Below are 23,472 nucleotides of genomic sequence, written 5' to 3'. Positions count from 1 at the left end.
ACCCCCACGCTGACTGTGAGCGGTGGAATACCGGTTGATGTATCAAAATTCGTTTTTAAATTCATGGATTTGAAATTTAAGACTCAAATTCAAATCTAAATCCAAATTCGCTAAACTAATCTTGACATTGACCCGACTACAAAGATCCTTTTAGGATTCATATAATATATAAAATAAATTTATTAATAAATTATTTTGTGTCATTTAATATTTGAATTGAAAAACTTCTCTTAATTTATCATTGAAAGTGGAAAGATAGATCGAGTATAAAAACATATATAAAAATTAAATATTTTAATTAAATTAAATATATAAAAAATATTTAATAACAAGTAGTTGATTTTTATTTTTATATATTTTCATGACAAATTAAACACACCTACACGGTCTACACCCCCACTTATTCATGTAATTGAACATTAACTATCTATTTTAGGAGACACGAAAAATGATCTGTAGAATGAGTTTCATGTAATTGAACATTAATCATCTATTTTAGGAGACACGAAAAATGAACTGTAGAATGAGTTTTTTTATCCACAAGAAGACTTTTTTATCCACAAAGGGTCTGTCGTTTTCACGACAACTTAAAAACCGTAGATTGCCACTTTGATATTATTCGTGTAGTTAAGATTATTTAAAATAGATATATAAATAAATAAATGACCGTTGATACTGTGAACAGTGAATAGTCATACACCAATAGTAGTAGTTCAATTTTCCACACCCGACGACCCTATTTTTCAAAGTAAACATGACGGACAATTTCTTTTAATTCGATCGATTGAAAGTTCAATTTGGGATTTGGGTTTTTGATTTGAGTTGGAATCGGTGGATTAGAAGATGAATAATAATCAGAAGAGGAGGAATTTCCAAATAGAGGCGTTCAAGTATAAGGTGGTGGTCGATCCCAATTACGCCGACAAGACATGGAAGACATTGGAGGACGCGATTCATGACATATACAATCACAACGATAGTGGTCTCGATTTTGAAGAGCTTTATAGGTTAGTATTCATAGTAAATTTGTCGAATTGTGTGATTCTCATCCAAATTTATACCTGTTTTATATGTCTGATTTGCATATTTATGAGTATAAATATATCGTTTGTCACATTTGCTCAATTTGTGCAGTTTTAATCGTATGCATGGTGGTATAGCTCTGTGGATTTATGAATTTATTTTTTGATAATGTTGTGGTGGAATCTCTTTATTGGGATGTAAGAGGAGAAATGCTTGTTGAGCTTTTGGGTTGTCTTTACAATTCTTCTGGGGTCTCCTCGGATGTCAGTACTGAGGTTTTCCTGGTTTTGGATTGCGTTCAGTGATCTATAGTTTGTGGAAATGGTTTTTCAGATTAGAATTGTAGAGGTAGGGGGGTCTTTAGTTGATTGAGATCTCATAGGAAAGCTGAAGGCAGTATTGTCATTTTCTTTGCTGCCCGGGGGTCCTGTTTTTACTGAATATCTTTTGGTTCAACAGTTGCCAACGTGCCCTAGTGTATGCATTGATGCAAGGGAACTTGGTGAGCTGTGGAAGAAAAGATCTAGGAGTCTGGTACTATTCAAAATTTAAAAACATTGTTGTTGGTCTTTTTTAACCGAAATAAGAAACCGTTAATTTGGAGGAAGAATTTTTTTATGTTGTACCTAACGAAAATATTTACCCAGATTGTTAGCTTGTATATGTGTCAGTGTATGCATTGGATTTTGATGACACAACTGGCGAAGAACGGGAAGAATCAACAGTTTTGGATCATTGGATCGTATCGGCTTTTGCACGTTGATCAGAACTGTTTCCCGGGGCTTTTTCCCTATCTATTAGTGGGAATAGAATCAGTAGGCGTATTAGTATGGGCAAGTCTTGAAGAGCCTGCCTGCACCAGCAAAGAAATCCATGAGCAGAACCCGAGGTCCCTCATCGCTGACTTCAACGTCGTTAAAGGAGCTCAAGGCAAAGCCAAAACGGATCCATTATACATGTTAGATGTGCACGAGGTGCTTGCTTTTGCTTGTGGCCTTCTTTTTATATGTTAGGTTGTCAACTCTCCTTCTAAAACCTACCTCCTCCCCAAAGTCGAAGAACAGGTGTATAACATGCTTGCTGTCTAAGATCTTGTTGATGACGGCAATGATGACTCGTCTGCCATAGTGTGGCGGGGTTGAAAGAATGAGGTCAAGATGGATATAGATTTCCCTGAAGAAACTGACTTTCTTGATTGTTTAGTATTAGATTTTTGCTTTAGAAAGGTCACAGAGGGTTTTCATAGAGACACAAAGAACTCGTCTTTATCTCTACGAGAATTTCATTTGTGAGAGTCATCCTTTTTTTGAATTCAAATTCAATAAGATCGAGCAAGACTAGCTTATAGCAACACACCAAATACAATTCGTTTCTAAATGTTGTTTGTATACAGAAAACTCTCTCACCCGGGGTTGAAACCACAGTCCAAGAACAATGGTTGGATGCAAAACGATTTCATCAACCACAACAGCCACATGATACAAGGCTTCCCATGTTCCAGTCATGGTGGCAATCCCCTTTGGCTTACGGTCGATGTTTGCATGTTAATCAAGGAAATTGGTAGTAAATACAGGTAAAAACATGTCTGGAACCGAGTTCTGACCCCTCAGGCTGGCCCCCTATATCGCAGCTTCCATCGTTTATTTGAAAGCGGATTTCCTTCCAAACCACGTGAGGCTTAAGGCGACCCCGCCAACCGCAAGGAGGGTTTCTTGACATAGTCCCGTTCCGCCAGCTTTAGGAGTCATTGGTCCCACCGGGAAGTTGCAACAGCTCCGGGCACAGAAGCAGCTGAAAAAGGGTAATAAAGGTTTCCAAGATGATGAAATTAGGCCGATTATGGCCTTTGTAGCCCCTCTGTAATACCCCGATAATTTAAATGATTTATAAATTGAGATTAATTAATTTAATTTTATTTTGAAATGGTTTGTTGGATTTAATTGGGATTAATTATTTTTATTTTATTTTAGGATAATTTCACTGACCACCCCTGAAGTTTGGCCAAATATCAATCTAAAACATCTTTCGAAAATAACTATCACTTCGGTCCATTTTTCCTTTTCATCACAGTCTCCGTGCATGAGAAAAGACAACTTTGCCCCTATTTTTTTTAATAACATTTATTTTAAAATATCAGATTAGTTAAAAGACAATTATACCCCTGACAATTGTACCACAAATAAAATCCCTAACTTCATCATCTCTCCGACGATGTCAACGCAATTGCGGATAGATGATCAGTGCGGCAGTGTTTGTGGGGTGAGTGGTGGTTGTGCAGTGGGAACAGTGGTTGTTATGGGTCTAGTGGTTGCGATGTCGAAATCATGCGAACCATTCACAGTTTCGATGACTGACGTCGAAGTCGTCACCTATGGTGCCGGAGGAGATGAAGACGACGAGGGCTTGGAGGTTTCTCTGTAAACCCTTCCCATGCCCATACACAATCAACGAATCTAACAATTGGAAGAGATTAAGCCGGACCTGGCTGTAACTGCCAATCCTGGTGGTGATGGTGCCAAAAACCCATCAAAAAGGTAATAAAAACAATCCTCTTATGATTCCATTTCATTAGTTTGTTGTTGAAATTCTTATTTATTTCATCCAACTTCTGAATTCCCTATACTATACTGAGACTGCATATTTAGGTCTCATAATTGTTTATTGTTTGGTTTGTTCAGAATTTGATATATATATATATATATATATATATTATCATAGAAACAAGAAGATTGATATATGTGTTTCCTTAACTCCAAACATAAAAACATAAACTTTGAGGGTCAATAGCTAAACATCAGCCGAGATCATAAAGAGAAGTGGAATTCATACAATGGATTTAGAAGCATCAAACCTCTCTTGTTCGGAAGAATCAAAACACATCGAAATGGTACCTTATATATAAACCCCCTCTGGCCAATATTCCACATAAACCCAGAAAATCAACCCCAAACTTTTGACCCCTTGCCAAAATCAACCCCTCCGGCCAATTTTCCACCAACAATTTCCGAACTTAGATCATCAACAACAATTTTTTTGCCTACCAATTCGAGTCTGCCTAAACCCAGAAAATTCAGATCATACCAAACCATAGTTTCCATGGTGAAAAATGGAAAGAAAAGATTTCAAAATTCCGCCGGCGATGCTAAATTCTTTGGTGAATTCACGACACAATGGCGAACAGCAGCACAACTCCAAGTGTTCCCGCAAGAAATCCATAGACGAACAAAACTGGTGGTGATATTGGTGATGATTGGTGGCCTCGACACTACAACGGACATGAAGGAGACGAACAAAATTGGATTTTCCAGAGAATTGAATAAATTAAGGTTTTGTTGTAATGGGTTTAAATTTGAGTGAGCTAACTCTTCAAATTCAATTTATGTGACTACAATGAATCAGAAAAGCAAAATTGCTAACAGGGACTTAAAGAAGAAGAGTATGGATTTCATTGGTTTTCCGAAATCTAACTGGATTTCAATGGTTTAGGGCTTTAATGGTGAATGTAAGAGACGACACAAAGAGTCAGTTGAAGCTAATTTTACTGTATATGGAAAAGGAATGGTAAACATGTCATTTGAATAGTCAAACTAAAGTTAAATGAGGGTAAACATGTAATTTTAATCATTAAAGAAATAATTTAATGGGTCAAACCAAAGTCAATGGGTAAGAATGTCTTTTTACTCGTAAAAAGTGGTCTGACACACCTGTCAACTAACTTCTGGGGTGTGAGTGAAAAACGGAATAAACGTTTATAATGTAAGTGATAGTTATTTTCAAAAGATATTTTAGACTGATATTTGGCCAAACTTCAGGGGGTGTCAGTGAAATTATCCCTTTTATTTTTAAATGATTTGTTTTATTTAAATTGAGTACTTAAATTATTTGTTTTGTTTTAATTAAAATTATATTTCATGATTGATATGATGATTGTTGTGTGTGTGTTTGATTATTGATTGAATTATTGATGTGTTGATTTTATTGGTATGGTGTGATTTGATTGTAATTTCTTGCTTCATGTAATTAGTTATTTTAATTTACGTGTTTATTTAATTATTTGATTTATTTAAATTAATTGAATTTGGGCTTTAAGGAAGTTGGACCAATGGATATGGTTTTGGGCTTGAAGGAAGCCTTGTAAATTAATTTAATTATTTTATTTTAATTGGATTGGGCTTAAGAAGAGTGGGACCAATGGATATGGTCTTGGGCTTGAAGGAAGCCTTATTGGGTTAATTAATAAAGGCCGATGGTTATTTGATTTTTTAAAGATTATTATTTTATTTGGGAGTCCTAGTAGGAATATGATTTGGATTCTAATGTGTATAAATATACACATAAGGCTTTAGGGTTAAAAGTTTTACACGTTAAAAAAATAAGAGAGGTAGAGAGAGAGGAAGAAGAAGGGCTGACAAGGAGGAGGCCGGATTTGAGACGGAGGACGTTGAGATTGAAAGAGACAATCAAAGCTTGAAGCGTTAGTTTCGTTTTGAAACCTTCAGACGAGTTCTTCTCTATCTTTCCTCTTAGAACTCATAAGGATTTCATCTTGAGTATTAAGGCTTTAATTAAATTTATTTGTTTAAAAATTATGGTTAGATCGGAATAATTAAAAGTATAAACTATTATATTTGATTTTTAGATTATTGGATTTTAATTGATATATATAGGTGCTATATATATATATATTAAAATTAATCTATAGGTGAATTTGTGACCCAAGAGGGTTAATTAGGGTTTCTTTATTTTCTAGAGTTGTTCTATAATTTTCTGGAATTTTTCTGATATTTTTCTATATTTTTAGGAATTTATTAGGATTTATTTTTCTATTATTTGTTAGGAAAATAATTATATATATATATATATATATATTTATATACTGTTTATAAATATATATATATGCAAGAAGGTCTGTGCATTGGCGCATTAAACCAAGGTGAATAATCCAGTGTAGTGCGAGAATGGTAGATAGATGTACAAGCTGATCTGGGCCATTAGTTTATTTAATCTTAAGAGGAATGATCCGGTGCATCGCGATACATGATAGTACAGTGCGTATGCAAATCTAAACCATGGATTAGGTCTGGTCAAATGTGGTTTAATCCTACGCAGTGCAAACCATGGGAGTTGGTGCCCCCAAAGATCTGGAGCATTGATGGAGGAGAAATAATCTGGTGCGGTTGCGCTCACAGTAGCGATTGAGCTCAGCCTATTATTTTGCTTATTTTATTACTCGAACTTTAAACGGTCATAACTTAGTCATCTTAAATCCAAATTAGATCATTTTTGAGCTTAAATTTAAGATATTTCGTCCTCTTTCCAATGGTACCAATTTCATTATCAGATTCCCATCATACTAGGAGATATTTATGTTTTAGTAAGACGGTGTCGAAAAATTATTTAAACTGAGATGGAGTATTTATGGGAAGCTATTTCTAACGATGTTTAGTAGCATTTAAATTGCGTAAATATAATTAAATTAATTTATTGTCATGGAAGGAAATATATATATATATATATATATATATATATATATAATTATTTATATATATGTATATATGGTTTAATTGTTTAGGATAAGTATGGAAGGATGTGTATCTATATATAGATATATATGTATATATATGATTTAAATAATCAAAGATTATTATGGATGGTATTATACATATTTACATATTATATAATATATGTGTATGTATATATATATCATTTAAGATGATTTATATTATTATTATTATTTGATATATCTGGATAGACTGGTTATTAAATTAGGGATGTACTTATAATCTGCATGAGATATCTATGTATAAATTAGTTATCGTTGAGCCTACAATTTGTACATGGATGAGTTGTCATAGGCGTAAATATATTGCCTAAGTGTTTGTATGAATAAAATACATACATAGGAAGCATGGATGAGTTGTTAGGTTATTAGTATAAATAAATATACTTGTGGAGGCATGGTTGAATTGTCAATGTATAAATAAATATACTTAAAGGAGGCATGGTTGAATTGCCAATATATAAATAAGTATATTTATAATGACATGGTTGATTTGTCAAAGTGTAATTATATTGCTATGTGTTAGATGATTATAATATATCATCTACGGTTATTGTATGTATAAGTTGGATTAGGATTAGATATTCTTAAATTAGAATAGTCTAGTACTTACATGTTAGTATATTATTTTATACATATTAATAAAATAATACTGCTGGTGACATGGATGATTTGTCAAAGCCTAAATATTGGCTGTGTGATTTAAATACTTAAAATCATTATTGGTTTTGGAATTAAATATAATGTTCTTTTAATTATATTTTATTGTTTAAATTATTACATTGATGTATAGGATGGAATTAAGGTCAGAGGAGTTTCTTTAAAATAAAATTATGGATTGGACTAGGTAAGATTATTATTTAATCATTGATAATGGTTTTGGAATTAATGCACCTAGTTATAGATGTTATTGTTATACTGTATTTAATTATTTATATATATATATGTATATCATGGTATATTAAGGTTAAAACTTTATTAGGTTTGGTTTTGATCAGAGATGATCTGCTTATTAGTTTTCAAAGGACTGGTAGAGAGAACTTGCTTGTAGGATTTAACCCATGATTTATTTTTTAGATTATTAGAAGTTCAAGTCTCAAGGTTGAGGATCCCCAACTGGAGGACTTATCCATTCTTTCTTTTTATTTCAATGTAGGATATTTTCTTATTGTTAGATGATAGATTTTATTTAGAGATCACTGGATTATTGGATTATGTTATCAGGGGTCCTTGATTTACGGGATTCCAGAGTTGTAACTTTTGGAGAATTATTAATGGAATTTTTATTTAATAGATTTTCCTTCAGCGAATTATTTATTCGTTTTATTTCTTTTTGTACTCTGTGCTTGTTTAAATACTCTAATTGTTTTGACATCCCCTGGTTTTGTGTGCAGACTTGATCAACCCGTGTTCCGAAATTAGGGGGTATCACAGTTGATATCAGAGCACTACAGGTTCAAGTGTCCTTAAGGTGTCTTTCGTTATGTGACTTCCGCGTTGTGTACTCTTTTACTTAGAGCTTAAGTTTAGGATTCATTGTATTTTATATTCGGTTCGTTAGTGCATCCTAAAGTTAAATCGTTTAGTTTTATCAACAAATGGTAGGACATTGATTTGGAAGGTATTTGAGGAGGCAAGAGCGTAGGTGCCAGGATCGTATGTTAAATTAGTATGTAAGGAGACAATCTTTTATCGTGGAAAATGATTTAATGGCATAGACCACGAAAGTCGATAGTTTCCGTTCACACAGTAAACACATGTGCGAGATAGAGTAAATAACTGAATTGTGGAAAGTTATTACTTCTACACTCAGTATTGTTCAGGGAGGATGAATGTAATTGCAGAATTAGTTTTTGAGTTCTGTTTTGAGGATTGGGGTGTTCCAAGGTTATTTAGATCAAATTAGGTAATTTAAATGGTTGAAATAGACTGGTTAAAATCTCAAAATGCATTATATACATTTATATGCTAAGGACTTGAACAATATGGAATTTTAATTAACTTACATGTTGTGAATGAAGGATTTAGTTGCTTAATATTATTCTAGCAATTTCAATGTATATTTATGTATGAATGTAGGTTTCAAAAATTAAAGCTTAACCGAGATATTAAGGAAAGATATTTAGACATGATGTATGAATAGAAAAAAGAATTAGTTAATGGAGGAGGAAGAAGAAAATTTAGTGGTATTTCAGTATGGTAATGATGTATGATCTTTGGGCACATGATATGAGGAGGAGGAGGGAAGAAAAAAACTAAATAGTATTATCATTTTAGTAATGACATATGATCTTTGGCCATAAGAGACTAAGTGCGGTGTTTTGACCTAGATAGATGTTGAATCGTATATGAAAATGACATGCTTTCATCAATGATCCACTATATAGGTTGATGGTTTCATAGATTGGTTTAAATGTGGTTATTTTTTATTTTTTTATGTCTTCTTGTGTTAACCCAAATATACTGAAGTTTAGAGTTATTTGAGGCACTTGTATGAATTTTTTGCAGTCTAAAAATTATTAGGTTAATGATTGGTTGTAATGGGTTTAATTGATGGCAGGTGTGTTAAAATAGATTTAATTTGTTAGTCCATTTGGATTGGGAATTTTAGTGAAGACTTCCAGATAGCTTTGATTATATCATTTTGTTTGGTTTATATCCAAGTCAAAGAGTTATTTGGTCCTGTATCTTTTCATGATTTAAATGCTATATTAAGAACATAGTTTTTTTGAGATTATTGGATTGAAGGTGTCCTGGGTCAGCGAGTCCAAGTTATATCTGATTGATTAATGTATGAGTATTTTTTCTCCTTTGTTTTCCCTTCTAATTCTTGAAAGAAATTATATTAACACCATAGAGTACAAGGCTAGAAGTAAGGGCATACCTTTACAAAAGAAAGTTGCAGTCTATCTCATAGAGTACAAGGCTTTTTGGAGCGTAGACGTGCCTTTATCAACTATGCAAGTGTCATGTAGAAATTGTTTTTAGAAACAAAAAATAAGAAGCATGGACATGAACACAATACGATATGGATACGTCGACACGTCAAATTTAAAAAAAAGTAGGACACATATACGACGTGGACACTGCTAATATAAATATAAAATTTTCATTTATATCTCTATTGAGTAAGACAATTATAGAATTTTAATTAATTTATAATTTCTAAACTAAAGTTACATTACTAAGAAGATTAAGTTATTCGAATAAAAAAGGATATTATATTAGATATGATAATACTCTCCTACTATAGTTTTGTTTTTGTTCATGAGATACTCTGTCGTGTTTAATGTCAACTTTTTAAAGAAAAAGTGGTTGAACAGTTTAATGTATTTTCATAATGTTATTTCTAGTACTGTCATGTGTTTGATTTATATAAAGACGAAGAGGTATGGTGTGTTGGCCAAGTGTCCGGTGTTAACCACCATGTACTCTAAAAGCTTAAGCCATTAGAGAGGGTGTAACTTTAATATTTAATTCCTTCAACATTTGTAAAAGCTTAAGTTGTTAGAGAGGGTGTAACTTTAATATTTAAATCCTTCAACATCCGAAATGTGTTAACCAAATGTCCGTGATGTGTCGGTCAAGTGTCCGAAATAATAAAATTTATTTTTAAATTATGGACGCATCTATGAATTGTCGGACACGTGTCCAAGAGTGCTCATGAAGTGTTGGTGTCCGATATGGACACTGCACCTTCATAGATGTGCGGGCCTGTGCCTGTGCTTCTTAGAACAAAATCAATCAAGGAGACAGATAGGCATCTTATGGCTAAATTCTTTCTTTGTTATTTTAATCAGTTCGGTAAATGGGAAATTTTTAAATTTCTATGTCTTCTAGTGGTATTAACATGTCATCTGTTGCTATTACTTTACTCAAACTAATGAAACAGTCATATATTGTTGATGCAGCCAACTAAGTGACTGTTACCAATCGTGTGCCACTTGGCTGATTAGAATGATTGAGATCAGTTCTTAGGCCTCCGGGTCCAATTTTAAACTGCACACCCTTGGACACTCCAACTAAAATGCACTAAATCATGGTGGCATACCTTTTTACCTTTTTTATTTTCCTTTTTGGGTGGGGGGGAGGAAAGGTTCGGCCTCATTGGCATGCTCCTACTGTAACAGCCTTGATTTTAAAAAGTAATTATGACAAGGAAAAGTTTCCCTGTTTGGTTGGGATAAAACAGGGAAAAGAGAGGGCATATTTGGAAGCCCTTTTGGTGTTGCTTACCAAGAATGAATCAGAACAGAATAAGAAATGGAGTAGAAATTTTTTCTTCCTTAAAATTATTGCAATTGGAAATATTTGTGTTACTAAGGAAAAAAAAAAGGTACATATCATATAGAAATTTAGCTTATTATCACAAGCTTTCGCCAAATTTTATCTTTTTGTTGTTCTTCCCAAAAGTGAAATATTTAAATTTGTTTTCACTTTTTTCTGCTAATTCTCACCCTCTCGACAACTCATTCAAGTTCTTTTCAAGCTGTGCCAGAGAATTTTAAATATTGTAATTAAAACATGATCTTTTAGATGTTGTTTCAGTCAGTAGCTATTCACCTTTTATCCTGAAATTTTATATATCTTATTTTGCTACATCAATGTTTTGCATTTCAGCCATCCCAGAGTACTGAGGATTCTTTTGTCTGGTCAAGGGCCATCTGTGTGACAGTTTGTCTGATTTTTAATTAAAAGGGCATTATCCCATACTTGTCCCACCTATGTAGGATGCTGGGAGGAGTAGAAACTTGAGACAGACAGAATTTTGGTATTGTTTTTGAACAAAGTGGCTTCTATCGTACTTGTACTTGCCTAAGTAGCATGGACACAGAAACGATACAACAGAGACATATAGAGATGTCGAATCCTAAAAAAGTAGGATGTCGATACCACATAGAGTTGGCTATATATAAGTATAGATTTTAATTAATATGCATCCATTCAATAAGATAATTATAGAACTTTAATTAATTTTTATTTATATACTAAGAATTGTATAATTTTTTTCTCTACTTATAAGATTTACATCGTCTAGAAGATGAAGATTTGAGAAGATTGTATATATTATTATATTATTTATGCTATTACTCTCATACTTTGTCATTGCAATTATTCTTTTTGCTTATATGAAAAAGGGTCAATGTATGCTTGACTTGTGATGCCCATGTGTATAATGTTAATTTTTATTTTGAGGCTTGTTCATATTATTTTCAAGATTGTCAGACTTGGGCACTCTTAAACTTGTCGTGTTATATAAGACTTTTGTCGACTAAGTGTACAAATTTATAAAATCTATTTTTGAATTACTAGCAGTGTTGTGAAGTGTCTTTGACACCTTTATGAAAGTGTCTATGCTTTGCGTTCTCAAGCTTTTCTACCCGATCTTTTACCATTGCACCAATCCATGACCCTTTTTTTCTCTGATATTATTTTGATTTTCTTTTTGTACAATCATGCTTTAAATGCTGAATGATAATGTGTTTTGAGTAGCCTTTTCAACTCGCTTCCTCTCCTTGTGTGTGTGTTTGTGTGTGTGGAACAATCTTGTGTTTTCTGATTTTATAATCTTTGCATGGTTTCAGAAATGCCTACAATATGGTATTGCACAGCTTTGGTGAGAAGCTGTACTCAGGACTTGTGTCAACAATGACGTTCCATCTAAAGAAGATATCAAAATCTATCGAGTCGGCCGAGGGTAGTTTGTTTCTGGAAGAGTTGAACAGGAATTGGACAGATCATAATATAGCATTGGAGAGGATACGTAACATACTGATGTACATGGACAGGACTTTCATTCCAAGTACCCATAAAACCCCAGTTCATGATCTTGGGCTGAATCTTTGGAGGGACAACATTATACACTCCAGCAAAATTCAGACAAGGCTTCTAAATACACTTCTTGAACTGATACTCAGAGAAAGGACAGGTGAAGTTATTAACCGGGGGCTGATGAGGAATATAATTAAGATGCTAATGGATCTGGGACCTTCCGTTTACCAAGAAGACTTTGAGAAACCATTTCTTGAAGTTTCAGCTGATTTTTACAGGGTCGAGTCTCAGAAGTTCATAGAGTGCTGTGATTGTGGGGACTACTTAAGGAAAGCTGAGAGACGCCTAAATGAAGAAATAGAGAGAGTGTCCCAGTACTTGGATGCCAACAGTGAAGCCAAGATAACTAATGTTGTGGAGAAGGAGATGATTGCAAACCACATGCTGAGACTAGTCCACATGGATAATTCAGGCTTGGTGAGCATGCTCCTTAATGATAAGTATGAAGACTTGGGAAGAATGTACAACTTGTTCCGGCGGGTTCCCGATGGTCTCCCAATAGTGCGTGACGTGATGACTTCTCAGCCCAGTGTCACTTGCGACTTGTCTGCTGAAATGTCGGCCCTGTGTGAGAAATTTCTTGGAGAGTGATATGGCAGATAGACGATTGTACCGATATCTTGCCTGAAGAAACAGCTTTGGGTCCTACTTGTTTTGTGGGGCAGGTTGGTTCTACAATTTGGATTGTACCTTAATTTTTAGTTGTTTTGCTTTAGCAGGAAAACTGAATGATCTCAAACTATTATGCGTAGAAGATTGAAAAACATGACCTGGAAGTTTTAAATTTGGTGATTATTAGTTTGATATCGGCTGTGTGGTCACTTTATAACAATTTTGTTTTGTTTAAGTTTGGTCACTAAAATATAACAACCTCGAGCCTTTGAGGCCAACCAAGTTGTCCAGAAGCCCCAAATCCTCCATTTTTATATCAAACTGATTAAAATGTATTTATGATAGATGATGGTTTTTGTTATGGTACTAGTAATAATGAATTTGTACCAATGTCCAGAGAATAAGCTCATCTGTATATTCTTTCATAGGCATTAATGAATTATTATCGTTATTTTTAATTAAGAAAGTTAAAATGGAGGAAGTGTGCGAGAATTATATAGGTTTTAGAGGCTTTCTAGTTTAGGGAGGAGAATGCCTATATAAATAGAATAGGGGTGATCACAAAGATTAATATACCTATGAAATAAAAATGAGAGAGATTTAAGATGAGAGTATTCACATCAAATAATTCATAAAAGTGAAATTTGAAATAAAAATGATTTGCATGGTAGATTTGGACAGGTTTAAACACTCAAGTATTCATTTTGATAGAAGAGCAAAAAAGTAAAAACGGAGAGATTTAGAGAAAATTATGCTCAGATATCTGTATAAGAAAACTATTTTGGTGAAATATTTATAAATTTGTTTTTAAGGAACATTTTTTTCACTAATAAAGTTAGAAAAATTAGTCTTATAATAACAATTAAAAAAAAAAATTCAATTGCCCCAAACATTCGGACCCTTATAAACCAAATCTTACAATTTCTCTCTATTAATTTCAAACCAATCCTTATAATCATCTCTATCACTTCATGTTAAATGCTGATAATTAAAAAATATTTAGTTAATCATCACTTAAAAATTTGGCACTTAAAATTTAATTCTTAAAATTTGTAATACTTAATTTTTAATTTTATCAAACATCACCTTAGTAATTTGTATTACTATTCATTATCGAGATAATTTTAAATATTTTTCATTATCGTGGACATTTTAAATATTTTTCATTATCGTGGACATTTTAAATATTTTTCATTATCCTTAAAATGTTAAAACAATAAAAAATAAAATAAAATAAAATAAATATTTATACTAGTGTAAAATGATAAAATGTCCAAGTGGTTGATCGATTTTTGAATAGGCGTGGTGTTTAAAAAAAAATTGATCGGTTAAAGCTCAAAATGCGTTTGTTCATGCAAATATGTGGAGGGATAAGATGGTAAAACTGTAAAAGAGATATAGATGTTGTGGTATTGGAGTCTTTGTTCAAAAATTTCCCATTTTCTAGAAGTGAATTCAATGAAATTTTCGTAACTTTTATCATAGTGAAAATGTAAATAGACATTATCACTTAGAAGTGAAAAAATAAAAAATTGTCTCCTAGAAATGCTTCCCATCCCAGGCATGAAAAGTGACATCGATTCAGAGAGTATCCACACGAATAGTGGCTAAAAAGTCCTACTTGGACCTCACGTATAATCCAACAATCTCTTAATGTATCAAAATGAGATTTATTATGTATAGAATGTGGATGGGCTGGCACGTGCTTTGTTTTAATGTTTTTATTTTTGTCGAGCATTAGAGTAGTGAAAAGTGTAAAAAATGTGTTTGTTAAAAATTGTTTTATCTTGTATAATATTGTTCCGTAAATAGTGGCTAAAAATTGAAACATCACTAATTTAACAAATTGAAAACGTTTTGTCGGGTACTGTAACAGTAAATGGTGAAAAAAATGCGTTTGTTAAAAATTATTTCATTTTGCATAGTGCTGAAACGTTTCATAAATAGTGACTAAAAATCAACACGCCAATTTGACAAATTGAAAAGGTAAATTATAATTATATTTTCCGAAGTTTACAGATTTTTATTTTTCTTTTTTAAAAAAAAAAAAACTCTTTCTCACATTGGATGACTCTTATTCGCATCAACCCTATCACAAACGATGAGATTTAAAATTGCAAACTTACTCCTCACCGGATGGAATTCAAATTCACACTCAATACACTGAATACGTTTAGTCCAGACACGGAACATTCAACATACCATCCACCCACAAGAATTTATAAAGATCTTCCTAGTATTAAAAAACAAACTTTTTATTTTGAGATTTATGATTTGGGGATATATTTTCCTATTAAAAGTTAGAATTGTTTTTTTTTTTTTTTTTAAATTGTTAACAAAAACAAATATTTAAAATAATATTTTTATCCTTGAAATAAAAATTTGTGTAAAAAAGAAAAAAAAAAATTAGGACAAATTAGTAAAAGTAATTTTTCTTATAAAAGAAAAGAAAAGAAATTGGATTGGATTTGAAATTGAAGATGCAAGAAATATTCTTTCTTAATTTGGATGGAATAGTTTTACACTTCAAAAGTATCTCAACCCCTTTTCCCTCATTTTCTCAGTCTATTTATAGACATTTACAGTCATTATAGAAGCTTCCTAACTAACTCTCCACGCTGGGCTGATCCTTTTGGCTCATCTTGGATATGGGCCCATTTCCTTCACTCTAAGACTGGGCTTTCAAGTTGATCTTCTGGTCCTGGGCCTGATCAGTGATGATTTGGTTGAACCTCGTGTTCTTTCCAGACACGTTTTTAGTAACCTAGGTCGTTCCCAGCCCAGGCCATTTTTGGTATCCTCATCTGCCCCCATAATCTCACCCTAATTAATTAGGGTGGGATTATCGAAGGGACTTAATCATGATAAGACGGCTCGAGGCGGTGACGTGAGGAAGCGAACGGTTGGCTCAAAGACCCACATTTTGAGATTCGTTGCAGCATCATTGCCATGATTCTTTGGATATTAAGCCACTTTCTCTTTAAAACCCCAAACCCTCATCTTTTGTCTTCACTCTGCCTTTCTTTTCTTTACCTTTGAGTATCGTCTCTTTCAACCACATCCGTCAATAACCAGTCTTCTCTGGTAAGGTTTCCTTGTTTTCTCCGGTGAGTTCTTCCTCCGTGATTTTTATTTTTCGCTCTACTGCGGTACACTCTGCAGATCTCTTTTCTAAGGTTAGTTCCATTCCCTTGCTATTTTCCTTAGAAGAAAGAAAACTTAAAACTAAGAAATTCTCTCAAGTTTTTAATGGCTCCCGATTTAAATGTTCTTCGTTTGAGGAACAACATTCCTAACAATGTTTCCCTTCGAGTCTACCCCACGGACCTGGACAAGAGATTCAGGGAGGGTCTCCTCCTTGGCGAGATCCCCTTCTCTGTTCTTCATCTTAATGTAATTAGATTTCCCTTACACCACTTCTTCTGTTATGTTTTTAGCCAATTAGGGTTTTCCCTTCTTCAAGTCAAACCCAATTTTCTTAGGGTAATATCAATTCTGCTGCTCCTAAACCGTGATAGGAACTTAGATCTAAACACCATAGATCTTCTTTTTTGTTATAGAGTCACCAAAATCCGAATCAATGAAATGTACCTTTACTTCTTTCCCATTAAGAAACGATCCATATGCACGGATAAACTCTCATCTGAAAAGGGTTGGAGGAAAATTTTAATTGGGGTCAGTGGAGATTGGCGAACTCCATTTGCTCAGGCTTTCCCTATCCTAACCACTTTCGGAGGGTGCTCTGTCCTTTTATATAAGAAATATAAGAAACATCTGACTGATTGCCCTTGTAAAATTTACCTTCCTCGTTTCTGCACTTTTATTTGTAATTGCCTTCACATCCAACATGATGAATTGGTTTACAGCGTTTGCAGGGCCGGACTTGACCTTCTGGAGGAGAAAGTTCTGAACGACATCCCCTCCGCTACTGACCTGCTCACCCCGGACAACCTCTCTGACATATCTGTTCTTGGTGCCACCATGGAGCATATCCAGATTCCTAATTTTAGCAAAAAGAGGCCCCATTCTATAGCCACTCCTGCGGCTGCACCAGCCACCTCTGTGGCCAATCCAACCGTCCTGGTTATGACTCAAAACGCTGGGCGGCCAACCATTGAACCCTCTGCATCCACCTCGGCTGAAGTTCAACCCATCTAGCCAAACGATGAACCCTCTGAAACCCCGAACGAAATTTCTCCCCCTGCTGCTCAGAATGCTGAAGGTTCTTCTCAGAACGCTGAGGGATCTTCCCTCGCCCGAACTAGTGTTTCGAAAAAGACCCTGGGCAAAAGACCCTAGCTTGAGGGTGGCTCTGACCAATATGACCTTCCTTTAGCCCGAAGGGCTCGGACTTTCAGGGTCACCACTACTCTCTATTCTCCTCAGATATTCATTCCAGAGGGTGAATCAACCAGAAGTTCTGCCTTTTCCCTATCAGTGGTTCCATGGCGCCCCTTGCTCAGACGGGAGGATGGGTCAATTGTGGCCCCCACGGATACTGTGTTCAAGGATCCTGTCACCTCCTTTACTTTCTATAAGGGCATTTAAACCCCTAAGGACATTGAGAACCAGGAGAAAATGACCTGTACTGAAATGTACCAGCGTTTTCCTGCTGTCGCTGTTGAGGTAGCTCTTTTTTTTATTCATTCCTTTGTTCATTTTCCTTGTCCAGATCACTTTGCACTTGTACTTACCAGAACGCTTGAGTCTTTGTGCAGACTCTGTTTGGGATGATCACCTTTTAAAGAAATCTTGAGCGGCAAACAAGAGGGTTAAAGCCCTCTTTATTGGTCTTGATAGATCTGTTAAAGGAATGAAGGCAGTTGAAGCCAAAAACACAGAGCTATTAGTCAAGCTGAATGAGTCTGAAAAGGAAATAAATGCTCTGAAGGCTGAGAGAGACGCTTTGCAAAATGAACGAGACTCTTTTCAAGATGAGATGGACATCCTGAAGACAGAGAAAAATGTCATGCAGACCGAAAGAGATGCTCTGAAGGTTGAGAAGAGGGATCTTCAGCGCACTCTAGTTGCTAAACGGCTGACCCATTCTATTTCATAAGAGAAATTCTCTAACGAACGCTCTGTTCTGCTTAATGTCATAGGCAGAGTTGATGGTGGCATGAGTGTTCTTCATGCCCGTTTATCTCGGATCGGAGCTCTTAGATATGCTGAAGGGTATAGAGATGGTTTTATTGATCGATCTCCTCATGAAGGTGAATCAAGCTCCTATGGAAGTCCAGATAAGCTAGACGCGTCCCTAGATATTGACTCGCCGAACGTTTACGAGGATCCACTCCCTGCTCCGGCCGAGAACATATTTGTTGAGTGTAATGAGATTGCAACCTCATGGGTCATCCCCCCGTTCGTCCTCTGAGTGTCTCTCCCATTACCACCCTTGCCCCTCCAGCCATTATTGCAACTGAAAGAGTGTGATACCCCCGAATTCCCGGATGCGGGTTGGCCAGGCCCACGCCCGATTACCATAGGATATCAAACCAATCAGCAATAAACGAATACAGAATACAAATAAGGAAACAGGAATAAATAAAAATTTGCTAAAAAGAAACTAGAATGATAATCCAAATACTGAAACCTCAGAATAAAATTAAATTAATAAAGAATTATTCTGATACATCCAAATTCTCCATTTCTAATACAACTCGGGAATCCATCTGGTGGGCCCCTAAAAACTCCAACACTGAAATCATCAACTGAAGAACTCCACTGCTAAATCATGAAGAACTCCTACGTCGTCGAAAGAATGAGAAGCCGTCTCTGCTCAGCATGAACAAGATCTAAGACCTGGAACCGTCCATTACCTGAAAAATAATAGTGAGTCAAACTCACGAACAAGTTCTACCCTAACTACAATCCAAATAGAGACTCGATACGCAGATACATCATAGATGTCTCAACCATATCTATATAGTCCGTAATAGATAAATATATATTCACACTACAGGACTCTCACTGAACTATGCTGAGGGTCTCAACCTGAATAGAAGGCAACATGCAATACGCACCTGAGTAGGCATGACTACCTAAGCCTAACAGGGTATACCTTAACCAACATAGCTAGCTACGCATCCTACTGTATATACGCACCCTAACCGTCGACTATGAGACTCAAGCTCAGATCGCGGTACCATAATTTATATATATAAATTCCCATCCAAACCAATGTAGTGCCGCTCAACTGTTCGTTGCCATGACACGACATAAAATTAGGATTTAAATGTTTTAATTAAATCACTATCCCAATTATATATAAGTTCCCTCCAAGTACAATGTTGTGCCGGTCAACAGTGCATTGCTCAAGACACAACATGTAATCAGGATTTAAACGTTTTAGTTAAAACCCTATCCTTCCTAATACAGAAATATAAACAATCATCCAGTATGTCGTTTAACTATTTTAGTTGATAGGACATGAAACCATGTAGGATTAACTATTTTAGTTAATCCATTCCGTATGTATGAATGGGTAGGAATTAGCGTTGTGACCTAATCCATCCCTCCGTATGACACCATCCCATACCGGTGCATACATGCAAATGATTCGTAAATGATGCAACATTATAAGCAGTACATTAAATAAAGTCCACAGTATTCATATAGTTGATAAATATAGAATTTAAATAGTTCATCAACTACAAATCCAGAATCCATCCATGTAATTAAATGAGACAAAGTTTACTAATTCGTCAAGTTATATTCCAGCATCCATCCAGGTAATTGACAGAAAATATATATTTAATTCTTCAATGAATTCCAAGCCAACATCCAATTAGATTGACAAAACCTAAGTACTAGTTCAGTAATTTAAGTCCAAACTCTAATCCAAATAATTGCAGTGTAATGCTTAAAATCACCGCAACTAAAGTTCCAAGCTTAAATCCATGCATTGCAGAAAAGTATTATATATTTCAACAATTAACATCTATGATATGCATAGATCACACTTGTTAATTAAATGATACTAGCATGCACCTACAACCAGATTTATAAATATATACATATTCTATTAAATTGCTAAAACTAAATTAAGCAATTAAACCTCTTCCATCCATTAACAACATGCACTGCTGTATACATTCCTACGGTTAAATCCATGAGTTCAGAGACATTAATTTATCAAGTGTGGCTCTAATGTAGCATGGTACAATGATTAGAATCCATGTTATATTCCTTTTTAATTTCTAGACACCGTTTGCACCATTAAATCCTTCCGGTCAGTCAAGTCCGTAAACTGTTGCGACTTGCCCTAGATTTTTCCCTACAGTTTAAAACCTTAGCATATAAATAAGTTTATACATCCTAGGGCATTAATATTCCATGGTTTAGTGTTTAAAACCATCACAGTAGCCTAAACACAGTTCTGAAACCCACAGTTGAACCAAATAAACCCCAAACTGCTTCAGAACACATAAAGGATCACAAAGCCTGCTCTTAGAATCAAAGAGCAGGCTCTAACCTGCCTAGAGCCGGCTCCTACAACCCTTGGAGCTAGCTCTAATAGAGTGGGAGCCTGCTCTTTGCTCCCAGAGCCGGCTCTTCCTCTCTGAGAGCCTTCTCTGCCCACTTTTCTTGCTCTGTTGCTCCGTTTTGACTATTAGCTTCGTCTCCGGCTATTCCCAACCTTCGGTTCATCTTTAATACTGAGTTTAAGAATCCTATTTACACCCAATATCATCCCCATGACTTGTTCATAATAGTTCAATTCAATTACAGTGTTTAAAACCTTAACCGATTAAACATGCTTCCACTCCAAACTGCAAACCAGAGGTCTAAGAACTTTAATAGAATAATTCCACACATATAGACATCTGATTTAGCATATAATAAACATGTATAATTAATTATTGATCAATTAAAACCCTAGAGACAGTCTAAGGATGCACAAAACACAGGCAACGAGAGAGATAAAGGAAATAACTTGCATGTGATTTCAATTATGAAATATTGGCATCGTGTCCATTGTTCCGGCAACACGAACCACTGTAAAGCCTTCTAGTGCTCTGGAATGATCCACCAAAATCCCACCTTGGTCCCCTTTGTTCTTCTCTTTGCCACCCATACAGTGTTCTGTTCCTTTGACCCTCTGTTTTTACAGAATTATCTTCACGTTCTTGTGCTATGAGGTACGAGTGTAAACCCTAGGTTATAGCATAATGGTTGTATTTATAGACTTAATCCTAAAACCCTAATCCTTGTAATATTAGAGACAGAGCCCTAATGTTACCCCAAGTCGGCCCATAAAACAACCAAGATTTATCCATGTCGGTTAAACAAACTGTCTTCCTAGAGACCCTAGTTAACTAACGTAATAACCAAAAAATCATTTAACTTATTTATATCAAAATTAATAATTACTAAAAATAAACCATTTAAACATACAAGCCAAATAAATAACAATTTATCAATTAAATCAATTAAATATACAAGTAAAGAAAACAATCTATTTAAATCAACAAAATAAAACAAACAATTAATTAAAATAAAATCAAACACATAACCAATTTGACACATAAGCACCTAGCCACAAAATCAAAATAAAATTTCACACAAAAATAAATTTTAAATTCCCATTTTTATCCTTTTGAAAATTAGGGGTATTACAGAGCCCTGTCAGCTGAAGAGGTCATCCACCTTGACTCTTCCTTTAGAGGCGATGAAGCAATCAATGATGGGGAAGCAAATAGCGAACTGGCTATTGGTGACGAGGCAACTAATGATGGTAGAACGGGGCAATGGGTCAGGCCTAGGAGAGGATGCGACAGAATAGAGCTCTGCCGGCTTTCATACTTGTTTTTTTTCATTTCAATATCAATCCTTATGTATCAAGAACTCTTTTATGATGATGAATGAAAATACAATTTTATTTTGCAACGCATCTATACTTCAATATGTGCTTAAATAACTGACAGTTAAATTTTTCCATCTGATTTTTATTTTGTACGACTGTTTGGTGTTCGGCTCATAGTGCCATTTGCCACTTGCTTGGTTAAGTGTTTGGTGCTCAGCTAGAATGCCACTTGCCACTTAACTTTCATTTTGTTCAAGTGTTTGGTGTTCGGCTCATGGTGCCATTTGCCACTTACTTGGCTAAGTTCTTGGCGCTCGGCTAGAATGTCACTTGCCACTTGACTTTCATTTTGTTCAAGTGTTTGGCGTTCGACTCATGGTGCCATTTGCCACTTACTTAGTTAAGTGTTTGGCGCTCAGCTAGAATGTCACTTGCCACTTATTTGACTAAGTTTTCTTTGCTCAATTAATTTTTTGAAACAAAATGAACTTTTTTTTATAAATCTCGAAGAGTTTGTACATTTGTAAAAGCGTAATTCTAAATGAACATTGTTCAGAATGGAATTCAATCTTTACTGGTAGTACCTTTTTAGAGACGTGGCATTCCATGATTTGTTGACCAATCTTTCAGCCATGGTCTCTAAATTGTATGCCCCCTTTCCTATGGCTTCTGTAACTATGTAAGGGCCTTCATAGGGTGACATCATCTTTTTTGACAATTCCCACTTTCTTTTTCAAAACTAAATCACCAGGTGCAAAGTCTCTATGCTTTACCTTTTTGTTGTGACTATTCATAAGCGTTTGCTGATATGACGCGAGCCTTATTGTTGTTGCATCTCTTTTCTCCTCCAGTAAATCAAGGTTAAATTTCAACATACTATCATTCTGTTTTTGATTCCATGCCAAACTTCGAACAGTCGGAACTAAGTGTTCAACTGGTATTACCGCCTCGGTGACGTACGCCATGGTGAATGGGCTTTCTCTGGTCGATTGTATAGGGGTTGTTCTATAAGCCCACAAGACGTTCGGAAGCTCGTCCAACCATTTACCCTTTTCGTCTTCAAACTTTTTCTTAATACAAGCAAAGATTGTTCTGTTTGTGATTTCAGCTTGACCATTTGCTTGCGGATGGTTAACCGCTGCCAACTTTTGATTGATTCCATATTCTTCTAGCAAATCCCTCATTTGCTTATTGTCGAAATTAATTCTATTGTCTATAACAATCGATCTTGGCACGCCAAAACGACAAATGATATTACTCCAAATAAAGCGTTTTACTTGAGTCTATGTCACACTAGGATACGGTTCTGCCTCCACCCATTTGGTAAAATAATCTATTGCAAACAGAACGTATTTTTTCTGCGATCTCGCGGTCGGCAGAGGGCCAACCACATCTGTAATACCCCTAATTTCAAAAGGATAGTCCTGGTATTTAATTTGTTATTTAAATTAGATTTTTTTTATTTATTATTTGATTATTTGATTTATTTAATTGATTGTTTGCTTGAAATTTGACTTATTTGCATAAATTGTTTTTAATTTCCTTATTTGACTATTTGTTTGAAATTATTTGATTATTTGTTTTATTTGAATTAATTGTTTAAGTTAATTGTTAATTATTAAATTATTTTATTTTATTC

The 23,472-nt window shown here is 34.8% G+C and overlaps 1 protein-coding gene across 1 annotated transcript; it reads left to right on the top strand.

Annotated features, from left to right (window-relative positions):
- Positions 1 to 675: 675 nt before the first annotated feature.
- LOC132294862 (cullin-3A-like) lies at positions 676 to 13,219 on the top strand. Its single transcript, XM_059792871.1, has 2 exons — positions 676 to 1,007; positions 12,169 to 13,219. The coding sequence occupies exons 1-2, from the start codon at positions 844 to 846 to the stop codon at positions 13,004 to 13,006; spliced, it is 1,002 nt and encodes a 333-aa protein (XP_059648854.1). The 5' UTR covers positions 676 to 843; the 3' UTR covers positions 13,007 to 13,219.
- The last annotated feature ends 10,253 nt before the right edge of the window (positions 13,220 to 23,472 follow it).

This window comes from Cornus florida, unplaced genomic scaffold (assembly GCF_030987335.1).
Source record: "Cornus florida cultivar Cherokee Brave unplaced genomic scaffold, ASM3098733v1 CherokeeBrave_3.0.0_Hap2_Chr02, whole genome shotgun sequence".
NCBI lineage: Eukaryota > Viridiplantae > Streptophyta > Magnoliopsida > Cornales > Cornaceae > Cornus > Cornus florida.
The sequence above is the reverse complement of the archived record's forward strand: the minus strand, read 5'-3'. Positions and strand labels throughout refer to the sequence as shown.